Source organism: Macaca nemestrina, chromosome 3 (genome assembly GCF_043159975.1).
Source record: "Macaca nemestrina isolate mMacNem1 chromosome 3, mMacNem.hap1, whole genome shotgun sequence".
Lineage (NCBI taxonomy): Eukaryota > Metazoa > Chordata > Mammalia > Primates > Cercopithecidae > Macaca > Macaca nemestrina.
The window spans coordinates 157,606,066-157,627,321 of NC_092127.1; the positions used below are offsets into that span (position 1 = coordinate 157,606,066).

At 37.7% G+C, this 21,256-nt stretch overlaps 1 protein-coding gene across 1 annotated transcript in view; it reads left to right on the plus strand.

Moving 5' to 3' along the window:
• LOC105487964 (PDS5 cohesin associated factor A) overlaps positions 1 to 21,256 on the plus strand; it is a 170,830-nt gene that overhangs the window by 102,619 nt on the left and 46,955 nt on the right. Inside the window, exons 18-23 of the mRNA XM_071093702.1 lie at positions 5,037 to 5,142; positions 7,702 to 7,862; positions 10,771 to 10,894; positions 12,018 to 12,176; positions 15,944 to 16,012; positions 18,369 to 18,505. Of these exons, the coding sequence (XP_070949803.1) occupies positions 5,037 to 5,142; positions 7,702 to 7,862; positions 10,771 to 10,894; positions 12,018 to 12,176; positions 15,944 to 16,012; positions 18,369 to 18,505 (756 nt within the window). The remainder of the gene's footprint in view (positions 1 to 5,036; positions 5,143 to 7,701; positions 7,863 to 10,770; positions 10,895 to 12,017; positions 12,177 to 15,943; positions 16,013 to 18,368; positions 18,506 to 21,256) is intronic.

Genomic DNA, 21,256 nt, shown 5'->3' on the forward strand with positions numbered 1-21,256 from the left:
AGTTTTCACTCAAGGCTTCCATTACTACTCTCCCTTCTGTTCAAGATGAAGTTGCTCAGTGGGAGTATTTAGACTTCGGTTAGAATGGTGAAGATTTGTAACAGTGGTTGTGTAGCGTAGACTTCCCTAGCAGTTTTGAAGAGGCAGTTGGATTGGTGATCATCTTTTGCATCTTGATAGCCCTGTGAAGTATATATTATTTATCTAATTTACAAAAGAGAAAAAATATTTTATAAGAGGAAGGACGGTGAACCTGGTTTGAAGACTTTGGTCTTTCACTTATAGCTCCTTGACTTATACTGGTGATTACCAACATTACAATGATAGCAGAGATTATGTCTCTCATTTCACACTGTATTTCTCAGAGAGACCTTAAGACTTGGCACATGACAGGTAGTTAATAAATACTCATTAAATAATCATATGCATGGAACCTATCATAGGTATTCACATATTTATGAATTTTTTTTGAAACACACTTGTAATTTTGTTAAATTCAAGCAATGTTTACTAGGATTTCTTAATAAAAAGCTCAATCTGGAATAATTTTCTCAAATTGAATAAATCTTTAAAATACAATGTCAGAGCTAGAATTTCCAGAAAACATATAGGGTAGGCAAAGATTCTTAGAGGGCACATAATAGCCACAGACTAGGAGAAAATACTTGAAAAGTATGTATTTGGTAAAGTATTATATCCAGGCTATATAAGGAACTCTGACTACTCAATAAGACAAATGACTTTGTTTTAAAATGGGCAAATTTGAACAGATACTAGATAAGATGGTAAATAAGCACAAGAAAGGACAGTTAGTATTAGTACTCATTTGGGAAATGCAAATTCAGATTTTTACAATTTTATTTTATTTATCTATTTTTTTTTTTGAGACGGAGTCTGGCTCTGTCACCCAGACTGGAGTGCTGTGGCATGATCTCAGCCCACTGCACCCTCCTCCTCCTGAGCTCAAACGGTCCTCCTACCTCAAGTAGCTGCGACTACAGACACACACCACCACGCCTGGCTAACTTATTTTTATTTTTGTTGTTTATTTTTTTGGTAGAGATGGGGTTTTGTTACGTTGCCCAGGCTGGTCTCAAGCGGTCCTCCCTCCTCAGCCTTTTCAAAGTGCTATTACTATTGGCATGAGCCAACGTGCTGGCCTATTTTTATGTATTTATTTTGACACAGGGTCTTGCTCTGTCTCCCAGGTTGGAGTGCAGTGATGCAATCATGGCTCACTGCAGTCTTGACCTTCTGGGCTCAAGCAATCCTCCCACCTCAGCCTGCTGAGTAGCTGGGACTACAGGGGTGTACCACCACACCTGGCTCATTTTTGTATTTTTTGTAGAGACGGGTTTTGCCATGTTGCCCAGGCTGGTCTGGGCTCAAGTGACCTACCCTACTCAGCCTCCCAAAATGCTGGGATTATAGGTGTGAGCCACTGCGCCTAGTCAGAATTCAAATTATAATGAGAAATGCCACTTACACACTCACTAGAATATTTAGAATTAAAGATTTTAACCATACTAATTGTTGGTGAATTGGAAAATAGTTTCTTGTTACATTAAATGTACATACAACATTACCATCCAACCCAGGAATCCTAATACTAGATATTTGTCTAAGAGGAAAGAAAACATACATTCCCTTGTGTTTAACTGCTTTTAGCAGCTGTGTTCGTAATACCTATAAATCACAAATACCCAGAAGTTCATCAGTGGGTAATTGGATATTCATTATGATGGAATACTCAGCAATAGTAAGGAGTAAACTACTGATTATATGCAACAAGTTGGATAAATCTCTAAAGTATTAGCATTATGTCACATGGAAGATGTCAGACACTACATACATGAAGTTCTAGAAAAGTCAAAACTATAGCGACAGAAACCAAACCAGTGGTTGCCAGGGTGAGGGTAGGGAATTGACCACAGAAGAGGTTTAGAGCAATATTTTGTGGAGGTGAGAATGTTTTTTATATATATATATATCTCTCTCTCCACAAAGAGATACCACTTCACATCCACTGAGATGGCTATAAGTAAAAAGACATGTTGGTGAGGATGTGGAAGAACTGGAACCTGTCATATTCCTGGTGGGAATATGAAATGGTGACACTGCATTGGAAGACAGTTTGGTAGTTCCTCAGAAAGTTAAACATGGAGTTAACCATATGACCTAGTTGTTCCACTCAAGTGTAGACTCAAGAAAAATAAAAACATGTTTATGTAAAACCTGTACATAAATGTTTGTAGCAACATTATTCATAATATCCCCCAAAAATGGAATTAACCTAAATGTCCATCAGCTGATGAATGGATAAATAAATTTTGGCCGGGCGCAGGGGCTCATGCCTGTAATCCCAGAACTTTGGGAGGCCAAAGCAGGCGAGTCACCTGAGGTCAGGAGTTCAAGATCAGGCTGGCCAACTTGGCAAAACCCCGTCTCTACTAAAGATACAAAAATTAGCTGGGTATGGTGGTGGGCACCTGTAATCCCAGCTACTTAGGAGGCTGAGGCGGGAGAATCACTTGAACCCGGGAGGCAGAGGTTGCAGTGAGCCGAGATCATGCCACTGCACTTTAGCCTGGGCGACAGAGCAAGACTCTGTCTCAAGGGGAAAAAAAAAAGAATCTTAATTCCGTATACTGGAATATTATTTGGAAATTTATTTAAATGATGCTACACTTGATTCATGCTACAGTGTGGATGAATGTCGAGAACATTATGCTAATTGAGAGGAGTCAGTCACAAAGGATAACAGTTGTTTGTTAGTCTGTTCTCATGCTACTGATAAAGCCATACCCGAGACTGGGTAATTTATAAAGGAAGAGGTTTTAATGAACTTGCAGTTCCACATGGTTGGGGAGGCCTCACAATCATGACAGAAGACGAAGCAACAGCAAAGGGATGTCTTACATGGTGACAGGCAAGAGAGTTTGTGCAGGGGAACTCCCCTTTATAAAACCATCAGATCTCATGAGATTTATTCAGTACCACAAGAACAATATAGAGGAAACTGCCCCCATGTTCAATTATCTGGCCCTGCCCTTGGCATGTGGGGCTTATTACAGTTAAAAGTGAGATTTGAGTGGGGACACAGCTAAACCCTATCAAATTGTATGATTTCATTAATATGAAATGTTCAGAATAGGCAAGTGTATAGGAGAGAAAATAGATTGGTAAATGCCTAGGGCTGGAGGGACTAATGGTGAATGAGTTCCTGCTAACAGGTAAGGGGTTTGACTTAGGATAGTGATGAGATGTTCTATAATTAGGTAGTACATCCCTGTGAATATAGTAAAAACCATTAAGTTGTACATTTTAATTCAGTGAATTGTGTGGTATATTATACATTAAGTTAATGTTTATACACATATACACCAATTTATTTTTTTTTAAATGTTATCAGATTAACTGAAGATAATGAATTTTAAAATAATTGTTGTGCTGTAAGAGGAGAAAGGAAAGGATGTGCTAAACTTAGTTTAAACAGCCATTATGGAGAACAGTGGAGGATCCTCAAAAAAACTAAGAAATACAACTACCATATGGTCCAGCAGTCCCACTACTAGGTATACATCCAAAATAAATAAGTTTATCAAAGGGATATCCGTACACCCATTATTATTGCAGCATTATTGACAATAGCCAAGATTTGGAATCACCCTGTGTCCACCAAGGAATGAATGGGTAAAGAAAATATGGTACATAGATAAATGGAATACTATTCGGCCATAAAAAAAGAATGAAATGCTGTCATTCGCAGCAATGTGGATGGCATTGGAGGACATTATGTTAAGTGAAATGAGCCAGGACCAAGAAGTTAAATACCACATGTTCTCACTGGTAGGTGGAAGCTAAAAAAAAAGTAGATCTCTCAGAAGCAAAAAATAGAACAGGAAACAAAAGGCTGGAAAAGGTAGTGGGAAGGGAGGATTAGAGAGAGATACAAAATTACAGAAAAGGATATAAAATTACAGCTAGATGGGTGGATGAATTCTAGTGTTCCATAGCATAGTAGGCTGACTATAGTTAATAATAACATAGTTTCAGATAGCTAGGACAATATTGAATGTTCCCAACACAAAGAAATGATAAGTGTTTAAGATAATGGATATGCAAATTATCTTGATCTTATCACCATGCATTATATGTCTGGAAACATCACTCTGTACCCCACGAATATTTATAATTTTTGTTAATTTTTTATAAGTGAAAATAATTTCATCTGTATCCTATACATATTTGGTACTTTTTAAAAATGAATAATTTGACCTATACATAACACCAAAGGAAAAAGAATTAACCAAATCTTGTTTTGAACATTTGTAATAATAATTGAATGTTCTCATAATAGGGTAATATCTTCTTCAGTTTACTGATCTCAAAACCAGAAATCACATTTGTTTTTACTTAAAATAGTACCATGTTGCTACATCTGATTTTTATTGACCAGATAATATTCTATTTCCTGGTGGTATTTTGAAAAAACTAACTCCCTAATTTTTGACAATTAAATTGTTTCTAATTAATGAATCTTTATAAATATGGCATGATGCTTCTGATGACTTGCTTCTTTGCTATAAGTTTATAGAAATAGTTACTGATTCAGTAAATTACCAGCAATTAATTCATTTGTCCATGTATATGTTTATTATTTGTATTTTTTTGAGTCAATTGTCATTGCCCACTTAACCTACTATATTATTGTTTTTCTTAAAACTGAAAATGATCTGTGTATATATGGAAATGAATATTAAATTACTTATGTGAATATATTACCAGTGTGTTGTGTCATTTAATTTTAGTTTTGTTATTTTTTAGAAGAGTTACTCTTAATACATTAAGGTTTTTAGGGGGATCAACTAAGTAGAAGTTTAGTTATCAAGTAGATGACAAGGTTGAACTTTTTCCCCTCACAGAAACTCCTTTGAATTTAATATTTTAAGGTTCTATATATGTTCAGTCACAGTGTGATTAGGATATAGTTACTACTCTAGTGGTTACTGATTTATATTTTCTTCTTTTTATAGTGCACTAGTGAAATTGATGAATAAGTCAATAGAAGGGACAGCAGATGATGAAGAGGAGGGTGTAAGTCCAGATACAGCTATCCGTTCAGGACTTGAACTTCTTAAGGTATTTTTGAAACAGTTTTGTTGCCATGTATTTCTCTGGGGTCATAATTTGCCTTCCCTTCAGGATATGCAAGAGTCAGGCTTATTTCATAGGAAACTATTTGAAAGATTTAAAACCTGTGTTGGAAATCAGATTATGTAAAAGTAATATTTTTATGTTATAATATAATGTAATTATTTTACATTATAAATTAATATTTGTTTCACTGTTTATCATTTTCATGCCTTCTATGCTTAGTAGTGATTACTGTACAATCTATTCTTAGTAATAGCAAGGTGTGACTTAAGACTTAGTGGACAGGGTATGTGACTAAATCTAGGGGAGGGAATATCATCATTAAAGGGAATATTTCTTGGTATATTTGTGGGATTCTTGGGAGACTGGCATGAGTAGAAAAAAGGGGTGTTTTGAGGAATAATGGGAGACAAGGTGGTTCCAGATTGTCGAGTGCCACTGGGTAAGAAAGGTACTGTCACGAGCTTTTAACCTGGCTTACAACCAGCTGCAGCCCTTGATAGAACTTTCATTGGATTGAGTAAAAGAAGGGAAGAAATTGAAGGCAAAGAGACGTGATACCACTGTGACTTACAGGAGAAGAGACAAACCAGTGCAATGGATGTTACATAGAAAAAGAATTATGGGCTCGTATTCCGAGGTTCTTAAATGTAATTTCATTGAGCTGGGCTCAATGCCTGTAATCCCAGCACTTTGGGAGGCCGAGGCGGGCAGATCATGACATCAAGACCATCCTGGCCAACATGGGGAAACCCTGTCTCTACTAATAAAGTACAAAAATTAGCTAGACATGGTGGCACACGCCTGTAGTCACAGCTACTTCGGAGGCTGAGGCAGGAAAATCGCTTGAACCCGGGAGATGGAGGTTGCAGTGAGCCGAGATCGTGCCACTGCACTCCAGCTTGGCGTCAGAGTGAGACTCTGTCTCAAAAGAAAAAAAAAAATCATTTCATTGATAGAATTGATATGATGCCTCATGAATAAGATTTTAATTAATTTTTTTAGTAATTGAGTTGTATTTTTAAGTTCTCTTAAAAGTGAAACCACCTTTAAGGTAACATTTTTTAATAGATTGGTTTTTATTACATTTTTCTAATTTAATTCTCCAGTTTTCTATAAATAATCAAAACCACGTAAGTAAATATTATCACTGCAAGCCTTGCCAAATGAGACAGTAGCACTTAATGACCATTAAATAAGTGCTTATTGAAAAATTAATGAAGACCCACCTGCTCATTCCCCTTTCTCCCTGCTTCTCTATTTGCCTCCCTAATCTTGATACTACACTAACTGAATTGTTATGAATTGTATGGAAGGTTAACTCTTTAGACATGTATCTAACTTGCTAAAAATTATTTAAGAACAGGCTCGTGCTCATGTCATAATAAGGGAATAATTATGTATTGTAATCATAATTAAAAGTTCACAATAGTGGCTTCTTTGTTGATAATTATGATGAGTGATTTCACTTGAAATATTTTCTTGCCTTGGTACAGTGGTTTATGCCTGTAATCCCAGCCAAGGCAGGAAGATCTCTTGAGCACAGGAGTTGGAGACCAGCCTGGGCAACATAGCTAGACCTCATCTCTACAAAAAAAAAAAAAAAAAAAAAAAACGCCGGGCGCGGTGGCTCACGCCTGTAATCCCAGCACTTTGGGAGGCTGAGGCGGGCAGATCATGGGGTCAGGAGATCGAGACCATCCTGGCAAACACGGTGAAACTCCGTCTCTATTAAAAGTACAAAAAATAAGCCGGGCATGGTGGTGGGCACCTGTAGTCCCAGCTACTCAGGAGGCTGAGGCAGGAGAATGGCGTGAAACTAGGAGGCGGAGCTTGCAGTGAGCTGAGATCAGGCCACTGCACTCTAGCCTGGGCGACAGAGTGAGACTCCGTCTCAAAAAAAAAAAAAAATTTTTTTTAGCTGGGCTGGTGCACCTGTAATCTCAGCTCAGGAGGCTGAGACCACAGTGAGCTGTGATGTTCCACCGCACTCTAGCCTAGGTGACAGAGTGAAATCCTGTCACAAAAAAAAAAAAAGAAAAAAAAAATTCTCATAGATTATCTTTTTGCCAGTCAAAGAAAGCTCTGAGTTAGCATTTTGTTTACATTACACAAAGATTGAGTCATTACGTATGGAGGTTTTATTTCAAGTAAGCATTCCTTCATCTAAATACAATATATTTATAAACTGATAATAGTTATTAATATTGTAAATCACATTCCATAAAAAAGGAGTTTTGTGTTCTAAGTAGCAGAGTAGACTAAGAGGTGAAGAAGAAAATAGGACAAAGGCTGTCTGTCAGTTGTGTGAAAGAATAACTGGGAGCTACTACACCACACAGTATTTCTGATAATGTCTAATTAGCCATAACTAACTGCAAGGGTGGCTAGGAGAGGTATCTCTATTCTGTGTAGCTAGCATATTTACCCCAGAATTTATTTATGTATGTATTTATTTATTTATTTATTTATCACGGGAAGTATTTCTTTTTTAATGGATTAAAACAATTGTCTGTACTTCTAAAGCTGTATCTATTTTTTCAGGTTCTGTCTTTCACACATCCTACCTCGTTCCACTCTGCAGAGACATATGAGTCCTTGTTACAGTGCCTAAGAATGGAAGATGACAAGGTGGCAGAAGCTGCTATTCAAATTTTTAGAAATACAGGTCACAAAATAGAAACAGACCTTCCCCAGATACGATCGTGAGTACATTTTTTGTCCCATGGTAAATACAAAAGTTTCTAAGTGTGGGAACCATAAAATCATTGTTTTCCTTTTGTATAGGAAGTTGGGAGAGAGGAAAGACAATTTTGATTTAAAAGCTACTTTTCTGTGTCCTCTGTTTTGTCTTTCCCTTGCCTTACACCCCTCTCCCACCATTAGAATGTAGGCAGCAGAGTAAACTGAAACTACATGTTTGTTTATAACAAAATCATTTTAAGATATTAAGAATCAAAGGTTATCCCATAATTTAGTGTTTTATTTATGATTAATATCTTTCTAATCCATGTATATTCATCTTTTTTTCTGTAAATGGGTTATAAATTCAATAACTGTCACACTGCTATCCTACCAAAAAATGGGGCAAATAGTTCACTTTGGCATCTTAAAAATGTTAAGGTGAAACTTGTGCTGAGATGTTATATTTAGACTTAAAATATGCAGAAGACATCTTCTGGAGGAAAAAATACATTGCAAATGGCTGTTGAATCATATGTATTTGCAAGTAGTTCAAGGTCTATTGAACTACATACCATTTTCCTCTTATGGTAATCATAGGACAAGCAGTCTCCTGAAGTTTTTATTAAATTTGTGAGCTTATAGTTTAACTTGTGAAAAATTCAGTGTTCATTGTACATTCTCTTCATTCTCAGCATTGTCTGGCTAATAAAAAAAGTTACCACAATCAGTCCCTGCCCTCGAGGAGTTTGTAGACTAGAAATAATAAACTTTATATGTATACATTATTAAAAAAAGATTATTGACACAATAGGATAGATTTTGATAAGTTTTTCAAGGGAGGAAATCCTATACATTTTTTTAAGGCAAAGGATCTATTCTTAGAGAAATTCTACCCCAAAGGAAGCAATTGAAAATGGGTATAGGTAGAAGAGGTAACTTTGGACGTGAGGAATAAAATACCTCATTCATAAGATTAATGGAGGAGAAAGGAGATAATCACTGGAAAGAAGAAAAGCACAACACTAAAGACCTCAATAACATCTCTGATGGCATCACTGGATTATACTGCTCTATAAAAAAATAAGAAGAAAGATTAAAGTTGACTTTCTGTATCATTTTATTTGGCTAATAATAATTAATAATACATTTAACAACAGTTCGATTGAAACTGTCTTCCTTTGTCATTCACCAGTGTTATTTTATAAGAGATCATAGTCTGGTAAATGGAACGGTGAAAGACTAAACAGATAGGAGAGAGGAAAGACATCTTCCGTGTAGAAGTGTGGCCAAGACTCAGTCAAGGAAGTCTATTTGGGCATGGACATCCCTATCTCATAATTCCAAAGTCCATAGAGACAAACTTCAGGCATATTTATAAATGTCACATCAGACTTACACCAACTAGCATATGTTCCCATTTTTGGTTAAGGTGCATGGCCTGGAGCCTGCAGTATAGCTTTTCATATCTAGCCTTCCATTATCATAAGAGGGCATTGTCACCCCTGCATTTGATACCACTAACTTTATAATCTATGAAACAGGCTCTTCTCTAATAACATTAAATATATGACAAATATCTTTCCTTCTATGTTTGTTTCGCTTTATCAATTTTCTTTTTTTTTTTTTTTTTTTTTTTTTTTTTTTTTTTTTTTTGAGACGGAGTCTTGCTCTGTCGCCCAGGCTGGAGTGCAGTGGCGCGATCTCGGCTCACTGCAAGCTCCGCCTCCCGGGTTCACGCCATTCTCCTGCCTCAGCCTCCCGAGTAGCTGGGGCTACAGGCGCCCACAACCGCACCCAGCTAATTTTTTGTATTTTTAGTAGAGACGGGGTTTCACCGTGGTCTCGATCTCCTGACCTTGTGATCCGCCCGCCTCGGCCTCCCAAAGTGCTGGGATTACAGGCGTGAGCCACCGCGCCCGGCCATCAATTTTCTTCTGATTATAAAAATACTTAATGTTCATTGCAGCAAACTGAAACTAGAAAAGATGTAACGAAATAGTCACCATTAACATTTGATATGTATACTTTCTATGAATGTTCATCTACTAGATGTGTTTGTCTATTTTTTATAAGTTCATATATGCACACTGTTTTCTTCATTCTACCTAATGTTTTTTCGTGTCATCAACATTTAATTTTTGGAGAGTGTTACATGTTTTTCCATCTCGTCCTGAAAGAAGACTGTTTTAGATTACTTTTCATTGTCAGTGTAGAGGGTAAGTGTATGGATTTTGAAAGAGGTGCTAATTTTCAAATCCCAACTCCCAGTTTCCTAACTTCGTCATCTTAGGAGGCTTAAATAACATCTTTGTGCTTTAATTTTCTCATCTGTGTAATGACTATAATAGTCGTCTTTGGGTGGATGTGAACATTAGTTGAATTAATCCATGTGGAAATACCTAGAATGGTGCCTGGCACATAATAGTTAGATATTTATATTGCCATCCTAGTGATATGTATGTAGCTGTATCTTTGCATACTTTCTTTCACTAGTATTATTTCAGCTGCTTAATACAACTTGGTCTTTTGCTACTCTCTTTCCATAGCTACTTTGAAATAACTGAAGGGGATTATAAAAGGGAATTGAAAAATTAGCAATCTCCTACTTAGAAGGTAAATGTAAAAATATGTCATGGGATAAGCTTTAGATTATGAATTAAGGGTTACTTGTTATTTTGCATATTTGTCAGGTAGCTTTAAAATGAAAATTGTCTCCTCAAGTAGGCTTTTTCTTGAGGCATTGTATTTCTTGGTTTATACTTGGGGGCAGAGAGGGAGCTTTTTTACAAGTTTCTTTAGATCAGATAATTTTTAAGAGAGCCTTCTCTACCAGCATCCATCCATATAGGGGACGTGGAAGTCAACCAAAGGAATAATTGTTTGTTTATGGGTTTAAGAAAAAAAAAAAAACTATATTATTTTTTGCAGGACCTTAATTCCCATTTTACATCAAAAAGCAAAGAGGGGTACTCCACACCAAGCAAAACAGGCTGTGCACTGTATACACGCCATATTCACAAATAAAGAAGTCCAGCTTGCACAGATTTTTGAGGTATATCTAATATATAGGTTGTGTTTATATTGGTCTTTATTTTTTAAGCTCTATAGTTTGATGAAGATGGAAGCTAGATTTTTTAAAGCTGTTTATATGAAGTCCTACCCTAGAATATAAATTCCTTGTGAGCAAGGATTCTGTCTATTTTATATGGTACTGCATTCCCGGCCTGTGGATCAGATTATATGTTCAAACACCTCATATTGAAGGGTTTTGTGGTTTTTGTTTGTTTTTTAGTTTGTTTTTGAGATAAGGTTTCACTTTCTCACCAGTGCTGGAGTACAGTGATGCGATCTCTGCTCACTGCAGCCCCGAACTCCTAGTTTCAAGCATTCCTCCTGCTTCAGCCTCCCAAGTAGCTGAGAGTACAGGCACTGCCACCATGCCCAGCTATTTTTGGATTTTTTATAGAGATGGGGTTTTGCCATGTTGCCCAGCCTGGTCTCAAACTCCTAGACTGAAGCGATCCACCCACTTCATGCTTTCAAAGTACGAGGATTACACACATGAGCCAGCACACCTGGCCTTACGTGTTTATGTTAGAACATTTTACTTAATTTTAGCCTTATTGGTTCAGTGGTGCATTTATCCTCAGAAAGTATTAGTAGATAATTTTGAACAATCCAGTTTTAAGTACCTAAGAGCCCTACCTGACAATCCTGTTTCCCTTTCTTTACTTATAATGACTGGCCTCATTTTACTATTAGAAATGTATTCCTATTATCATAAATTGGAGGTAGTGTGACCAAAACCCAGTGAACTCTTACTTTGTATGAATTAAGGTCATTTAAAATGTTCCCACAGGATAAGAAATCCACCAATATAGCAAATCCATTGTTGTAAATTAGTCAAAAATAATGCTGATTTCATGAAGCAAAAAATTTTTTTAACTTCTTTTGAGTTTTATTTTTTATGTTTTTTCTACATTCTTTCAGTCTTGCTAAATTTTAGTAGGTGAATTAAGTACCAGGTGTCTTAGGTTGAAGTTAGTTATGATCATATTAGAGAAGATTGGTTTGGGCATGATAAATTCAGGAGGACCAGGAAAATGTACTGTTTCAGTAGAGTGTCTAGATATTTATCAAACACATTGGTAATTTTGTCTGTTTTATTTTTATAGCCACTCAGTAGGAGTCTGAATGCTGATGTGCCAGAACAACTTATAACTCCATTAGTTTCATTGGGCCACATTTCTATGTTAGCACCAGATCAGTTTGCTTCCCCAATGAAATCTGTAGTAGCAAATTTTATTGTGAAAGATCTGCTAATGAATGACAGGGTAAGTTTCTCATTTAATTAAATTGAGAATCATGAGACTAAGACTGTTTACATCTTCATCACAGAAACACTTCTGTTTCTATGTAATTCTCTTTTTCTTTTAAATTATTCTATATTGGTTCTACTTATTTATTATTTAAATTCCAAACTACTTCCTTATTTCATGGTAGCTATTACTACTAGAATTTCACACTTAAGAAACAAAAATTAGAACATGGGATTGGTGAATCATGAAAGTTAAATATAAGTAAAAGCTATTTTCCTGACCCTCAAAAGACAGTTTATCATTTTCTGGAATGTTAGAATTGGGTTATTTTTGTTTTTTGTTTTGAAGACAGAGTCTTGCTCTATACCCCAGGCTGGAATGCAGTGGCTCGCTGCAACCTTGGCCTCTTCTCATTCCTCAGCCTCCCAAGTAGCTGGGATTACAGATGCCTGTCACCACGCCTGACTAATTTTTGCATTTTAAGTAGAGACGGGGTTTCACCATGTTGGCCAGGCTTGTATTGAACTCCTGACCTCAGGTGATCTGTCCACCTTGACCTCCCAAAGTGCTGGGATTACAGGTATGAGCCACCATGCCGGGTTAAAATTTGTTTTATCAGACATTGTTAGAAATCTAAGTGGATTAGCCAGGCGTGGTAACGGGCGCCTGTAATCCTAGCTACTCAGGAGGCTGAGGCAGGAGAATCACTTGAACCGAGGAGGGAGAGGTTGCAGTGAGCCAAGATTGCACAGTTGCACTCCAGCCTGGGCAACAAGAGGGAAACTCTATCTCCAAAAAAAAAAAAAAAGTAAGTGGACTTGAATTTGACTAATTTTTAAGATAATACACTGTACTTTTGGCACTAGATTTATTGATGTCTGTGTGCTCTGATTTATTACCTCTGTCTAGGTTGGAATGTATAGATTGAAAAGACTCCCCAAATGATTTTGGAAACACACCTTAATTAAGAATCACTGCTAGCAGGGCGTGGTGGGTCACGCCTGTAATCCCAGCACTTTGGGAGGCTGAGGCGGGTGGATCACCTGAGGTCAGGACTTCAAGACCAGCCTGGCCAACATGGTGAAACCCCGTCTTTACTAAAAATACAAAAAAAGTAGCCGGGCGTGATGGCGAGTGCCTGTAATCCCAGCTATTCGGCAGGCTGAGACAGGAGAATCGCTTGAACCCAGGAGGCAGAGGTTGCAGTGGGCCAAGATTGCGCCATTGCACTCCAGTCTAGGCAACAAGAGCAAGACTCTGTCTCAAAAAAATAAATAAAAGAATCACTGCTTTACCAAATGGATCTGAATTAAATCTGTTGTTATTGAATAAAGACACAGATATGCTGGATCATTATGGATAACTTTCAATTAAGTGTTAATTTGTCACAAATCCAACTTATCCAAAGTTCCTAACTCTCACATGGTTCGGTAGTCTCGAGGCCTCAATATCAGGAACTTAAAGACACCAGCTAGTATACTTTCTGTATTTGTACCACCTCCCACTTTTGAATGCAGCAGATAAGAAGAGAAGAACATGGCCTAAGTCTCATTTCCCACACCACATATCCTTGCTGCTGTTTTTACTTTTGGTAGATGTGGTTGTCAACAAAGGTGAAATTTAAGATACCTCTTAAATGATGATTGTTGATAGATTGTGTTTTCAGATGGTCTTTTTTATTGTGGTAAACTATACATAATATCAAATTTGCCATTTTTAAGTGTTAACATAATAGCCACATTGTTATCTAATCATCACCATCCCATCCAGCTCCAGAATTTTTTCATCACCCCAAACAGAAACTCTGTACCCATTAAGCAACAACTCTCCATTGCCCTCTGTTCTACCTTCTGACTCTATGACTACCTGTTCTAGGTATCTCTTATATGATATTTGTCCTTTTGTTTCTGTTGTATTTCACTTAGCATGTCCTCAGGGCTCTTCCATGTTGTAATATGTATCAGAATGTTGTTCCTTTTGTGGCTAAATAGTGTTCTATTATATGTATATTTTTGTTTGTATATATCCCACATTTTGTTTGTCGATTGATAGATACTTGGGTTGCTTCTACGTGTTGGCTATTGTGAATAATGCCGATATAAACGTTTATGTTCCTGTTCTCCCATTTCTTGGGTATATATCTAGGAATAACATTATTGGGTTACATGTCATTTTCCTTTTTAAAAAAGCAATAGCCGGCCGGGCGCAGTGGCTCACGCCTGTAATCCCAGCACTTTGGGAGGCTGAGGTGGGAGGATTAAGAAGTCAGGAGATCAAGGCCATCCTCGCTAACACGGTGAAACCCCATCTCTACTAAAAATACAAAAAATTAGCTGGGCGTGGTGGTGGGTGCCTGTAGTCCAAGCTACTCGGGAGGCTGAGGCAGGAGAATGGCGTGAATCCGGGTGGCCAGAGCTTGCAGTGAGCCTAGATCATGCCACTGCACTCCAGCCTGGGCGACAGAGCAAGGCTCCATCTCAAAAAAGAAAAACAAAAGCAATAGCCATACTAGTGCATAAGAAGTGGTATCTCATTGTGATTTTGATTTGCATTTTCCTATAATGATGTCAAGGATATTTTTTCTGTGCTTATTGACTACCCTGTATATCTTCTTTGGAGAGCTATTAAATTCCTTCACCTACCCCACTCTTTTTTTTTTGAGACATGGTCTCACTCTGTCACCCAGGCTAGAGTGCACTAGTGCAACCTTGGCTCACCGCAACCTCCGCCTCACAGACTCAAGCAATACCTCCTGCCTCAGCCTCCTGAGAAGTTGGGTCTACCAGCACATGCCACCATGCCTGGCTAATTTCTGTAGTTTTTTATAGAGACAGGGTTTCGCCATGTTGCCCATACTGCCTTCACCCGCTTTTAGTTGGGTTGCTTCTTGTTGAGTTTTAAGAGTTGTTTACATTTTCTGTGTATCAAACCATTGTCAGATATTTACCAGATCCAAGATCATGAAGATTTCTCCCTATGTCATCTTTTCAGAGTTTTATGGTTTTAGCTATTAAATTGAGATATTTGATTCATTCTGAGTTAATTCTTATATATATTAACAATCTAGTTTCTTTTTTTGTTTGTGTGTTTGTTTCTTGTGGATATCCAGGGGTTTTATGTTTTGTTTTTGTGTTTTTGAGATGGAGTCTCACTCTGTAGCCCAGTCTGGAGTGAAGTGGTGCAATCTTGGCTCACTGCAACCTCTGTCTCTTAGGTTCAAGCAGTTCTCCAACCTCAGCCTCCTGGATAGCTGAGACTACAGGCATGCACCACCATGCCCAGCTAATTTTTTGTATTTTTAGTGGAGGCGGGGTTTTGCCATATTGGGCAGGCTGGTCTCAAACTCCTGACCTCAAGTGATCCACCTGCCTCAGCCCCCCATAGTGCTGGGATTACAGCCACTGACCCTCTGCACCTGGCTGAATATCCAGTTTTTCTAGCACCATTTGTTGAAGAGACTGTTCTTTCCCTAAAGGTGGTCTTGGCACCCTTGTCAAAAATGAATTACTATATATGCAAGGGTTTTCTGGGTTCTTTATTCCATTGGTCTGTATGTCTGTCCTTGCCAGTACCAGCCACACTGTTTTGATTACTGTAGGTTTTATAGTAAGTTTCAAAACTGGGAAGTATGAGTCTTCTAACTTTGTCCTTTTACAAGCTCTGGTTGGTGATGTTCCCATCGGTTTCTCAGAGGCTGTGTTGATCAACATGAAAAACTTAATCAGCAAAAAGTTAAATTTTTTTCTTCATGCTAATAGCTAAATTTATTCAATTTTCTATAGTCAACAGGTGAAAAGAATGGAAAACTGTGGTCTCCAGATGAAGAGGTTTCCCCTGAAGTACTAGCAAAGGTAAATTTGTTTAGGCCTTGATAATCTTCATGTTTAAAAAAGGAACATTTGTAGTTATCTTCCTCACCTTTTAAACATTTAATAAACAGAGATGGGATCTTGTTGTGTTGCTCAGTTTGGTCTTGAACTCCTGGGCTCAGCTGATCCTCCCACTTCAACCCCCATGAGCTTGAGCCATTGTGCCTAGCCGAGAGCCTTTTTTATTCAACAAGCTTTTCTTAAGGAGGTGCTTTATTTTAAAATTTATTTTAAAATTCTTTGCAAAAAATTGTTTCTTGAAGACATTGTAGTTGTCATTGTTTATTATATGTCAGTATCTTCTGCCTGCTAAAGCAATCTCAATGAGGCTGTTTTCTAGAGAGGTTGTTTATAGAGTGACGGTGCTCAGAGGCATCTTAAATCCAGCCTCACCACCACTATCTACAAGCATATGAATATTAACTTGGCAAAGATAGATAATTGTCAAGCTGGTCACTGTGGCAGATTTGGGATTTAAAATAAGATTGTATCATCTTTGATAATCTTTCACTTTTTGTTGCTTCATAGTCATCATATATTCTATCAATTCATTTTTCCTGGTTGTCAATAAATACAATAAATAACACTTTGGTTTTTTTTTCGCACCTATAATCCCAGCACTTTGGGAGGCAGAGGCTCGAGGATCGCTTGAGCCCAGGAGTTCAAGACCAACCTGGGCAGCATAGTGAGCCGTGTCTCTACAAAATATTAAAAATAATTTAGTTGGACTAGGTATGGTGGCTCACGCCTATAATCCCAGCACTTTGGGAGGCTGAGGCGGGCAGATGGCTTGAGATCAGTTCAAGACCAGTCTGGCCAACATGGTGAAACCCCTTGTCTACTAAAAATACAAAAACTAGCCAGGCGTGGTGTTGCACGTCTGTAATTCCAGCTACTTCAGAGGCTGAGGCAGGACAGTCGCTTGAACCTGGGAGGTAGAGGCTGCAGTGAGCCAAGGTTGTGCCACTGCCCTCCAGCCTGGGCGACAGTGAAACTTGGTCTCAAATAATAATAATAATAATAATAATAATAATAATAATTTGGCCGGTGTGGTGGTGCATGCCTATAGTTCCACCTACGCAAGGAGGAAGCTGAGGCAGAAGGATCGCTTGAGCCCAGGAGGTCAAGGCTACAGTGAGTTGCGATCATGCCAGTACGCTCCAGCCTGGGTGACAGAGCAGATAGATGATTGTTACTAAATTTGTGGATTTAATAAATGTAAAGCTCAGTTTAAAAGTGGTGGATTTGGGATTTAAAATAAGATTGTATCATCTTCCTTGATAATCTGTTTCACTTTGTGTTGCTTCATAGTCATCATATATTCTATCAATTCATTTTTCCAGGCTGTCAATAAATAAATAATACCTTGATTTTTTGGCTGGCTCTTTCACGTATATTGGTAACAATCTTTTGACTAGACATTTCTAAGTAATTATGACTACCAATAATTATAGCAATTCCCTTTTTTTTGGGGTCAGAATGTTAAATGAGACTGAATCAGACTTGATGGTTTCTTCAAAGTAGTCTTTCAATACCCCAAAACTATGAAACTCGAAAGTTATTTTCAGTCACTACAATCAATACAGTTTTTTTGTTTGTTTGTTTTGTTTTGTTTTGTTTTTTTATGAAACAGAGTGCTCTGTTACCCAGGCTGGAGTGCAGTGGCACAATCTCGGCTCACTGCAACCTCTGCCTCCCGAGTTCAAGCAATTCTCATGCCTCAGCCTCCTGAGTAGCTGAGACTACAGGCATGTGCCACCATGCCTGGCTAATTTTTTTTTTTTTTTTTTTAAGTATAGACAGGATTTTTTAGTATATACAGTGTTTCAGCATGTTGGCTAGGCTGGTCTCAAATGCCTGACCTCAAGTGATCCACCTGCCTTGGCCTCCCAAAGTGCTGGGATTATAGGCGTGAGTCACCACGCCCGGCCTGTATAGTTTAAATTGTTTTTAAAGTATATGTTTTCAAATAGTTTCAAAATCTTGGACAAACGTCTAAGTATGAAAAGCCTAAATTCTGGAACCAGACTTTTGAGCAAGTTATCTATCATAATAATGTGTCTCAATTGCCTTATCTGTTGGGAAAAAAATCTTCCTCATAAGAGTTTTTTGAGAGATTAAGTAAGTTAATACATGTACAGCTCTAAGAAAAGTATCTGGCACTGGTTAAGCACAGAGTAAGTATTAGTTCTTATTGTTACTGTTATTATCCCATAGATTTATTCAATGAAATGTCTGCTGATGGAGATGAATAATCTCATTAATTAATATAAATTAATTTTCCCTTTAATTGGAATTTTAAGTTGCTCTCTTTTTTTAGCATGTTAATATTTTATAGGTACAGGCAATTAAACTTCTGGTAAGGTGGCTGTTGGGTATGAAAAACAACCAGTCTAAATCTGCCAATTCAACCCTTCGGTTATTATCAGCGATGTTGGTTAGTGAGGGTGACCTGACAGAGCAAAAGAGGATCAGGTGAGATTTGTCTTTCTTTCCAGTTTTATTAGTGCTGAAATTTTGGTAGAATTTACATAGGAATTATTTACCTAATGAATACTGAATGGTGTAATTACACCATGTTCTTCAGGGTCAAATCTTATGTACTCATTTAGGGCTTGTCTGTCTGTTAGTATTGTTATTTTAATAGTGCCAATATATTTTTCTTCATTCCTAAAGAAGAGGAACTTTTTCCCGTAAATATGTAATCATAATCACTGTATTGTACTATTACAGTTAGCATCAACATTTAGTTCAATTAAACAAATATTTGTTAAATTTCTGCTCCATAAAACAGTGTGAAAAGCATTGCAGCAAAAATAAGTAGGAAAAGTGCCTGCCTTCAAAGAGCTTCCCTGTATTACAGTGCTTAAATAAGCGGAGTGACTCAAGTCTCATGAAAGTAATAAAAATTTCAGTGGCAGCCAGGCACGGTGGTCCATGCCTGTAATCCCAGCACTTTGGGAGGCCAAGACGGGCGGATCACGAGGTCAGGAGTTCGAGACCAGCGTGGCCAATATAATGAAACCCTGTCTCAACTAAAAAAAAAAAATACAAAACTTAGCCAGCGTGGTGGCACATTCTTGTAATCCCAGCTACTGAGGAGGCTGAGGCAGGAGAATTGCTTGAAGCCAGAAGGCAGAGGTTGCAGTGAGCTGAGATTGCACCACCACACTCCAGCCTGGGCAACAGAACGAGAGCCTGTCTTAAAATAAATACATAAATAAAAATTTCAATGGCGACTCGAGAGAGTTTAAGCCTTCTTGTTGTTGTACGAATTCGGGTGTGTACACATGTATGTGCACACAGAGATTGTTTACATTGTTACACATTTTCACTTTTAATCTGTAAAATTGCCATCTCATTTTAAGATGAAAATAGAAGCTCGATTTTTCATGATCCTGGTTTCTTGCAAATTCTTGATTTAGTAGGGGCCAAGATTACCAACATAGATAACTAAAGTATTCTACATATGATGCATTCCTGTTTAAAAATTTGTTTTAGAGGACAGAGGTTTAATCATTCCTTTATGAGGCTGAGCACAGTGGCTTACGTCTGTAATCCCAGAAGTTTGGTAGGCCAAGTCAGGCGGATTAATTGAGGTCATGTTGAAACCCTGTCTCTACTAAAAATATAGAAATTTAGCCAGGTGTGGTGGCACATGCCTATAATCCCAGCTACTGGGGAGGCTGAGGTATGAAAATCGCTTGAACCCAGGAGGTTGAGGTTGCAGTGTGCCGAGATCATGTCATTGTACTCCCGCCTTGGCTAGATATGTGATAGTGCTATGCTATTAATTTTTTAAAAAATTATTATAATTAGGAATAGAATCTCACTATGTTATCCAGGCTAGCTGGGCTCAAGCAATCCTCCTGCCTCAGACTCCTGAGTAGTGGGACTATAGGTGTGCACCACCACACCCTATTTTTATCATAGAATAAGCCAAGGGCAGCCTTTTATAACACTGTTTAGAACTGCGTTAGGGATAATGAAAGCTTTAAATTGGAGGTAATTATGTACAGTATATGGCAAAGGCATAATAATAACAAGCTCTTACAAGTTAGTGATACCTAGGCAGGGCCCCCCAGTGGAGAGGAAGATTAGCTATTATCAGTTTACTTTTAAAAGTTTAACATCACTAAATGCAGTCAATACAATTTGAACTTAAGCAGTACCTCTTTTCCTTACAAATCAAAAGAAAAAAAAATTTTATAAGCAATAATTCCTTAGTATGATCATGGAAATGGGTTCCTTCATTACTCCTATGAGTATAAATTGGCAGGACTCTCGATGCATTTTTGCATCGAGATCCTCAAAAATGTTATCCTTGACTCTTTATTTTCACACTCATAATTCATGAGTATAAAAGAATCATATGAAAGCATATACACAAGCATGTTCCTGCAGCATTATTTTCCATCACAAAAAATAGGGGAATGGTTAACCATGGAATGAACACCCATTAGACAGATCCTAACTGGATATCATATAATATAGTATTACCTTTTCTAAGCTGCAATTTCCTCATCTTATGGAGTGAAAATTAATTGAGATAAAGCCTATAAAGTGTTTTTCACACCTGCCTGGCATGGAGTAAGCACTCACATAATAGCTATTAATTTTGATTCCTGAATGAATGCCATAGAAACCATTTGAGGCTCCCTCATTGTTACCAGTGCTCATTGTAACAATCCTGTTGTCCAAGAGTGCCAGGTTTTTTCCTCTGTATGCTTAGCAACAGTCCCAGTGGGTTCCGGCTAGCTTTCTGCATTTCGTGAAGTGGTCACAATAAATATAAAAGCCATGCTGTGTTCCACATAGAAGTCGAAGTAGAAAGACTCCCATGCCAACCCATTCATTGCCACATTTTACCACATAAGTAATAAAAATTCATACTGTGGGGGTGGGAGTGCCAAGGCTTCATAGGTTCCATTTGAAAACTGTATTCTGCAAAAGGAGGTCAGCCCCAGAAACTCAGACAGACACTGGCTCTTATATTTCATATCCTTTAGGTATTTGTCTGATACTTCTTCCCTCTTAACTGCAGCCCTGCCATTTCAGCATGCATAAAGCTAGATTCCTGTTACACGTTTATATGCAGGAAATAGATTTTAAATTATGATAGGTGATTTTTTTTTTTAATTCTTTGTGGTTTTTTAAATCAAGTTTTCTTTTTTTTTTTTTTTTTTTTTTTTTTTGAGACAGAGTCTCACTCTGTCGCCAGGGTGG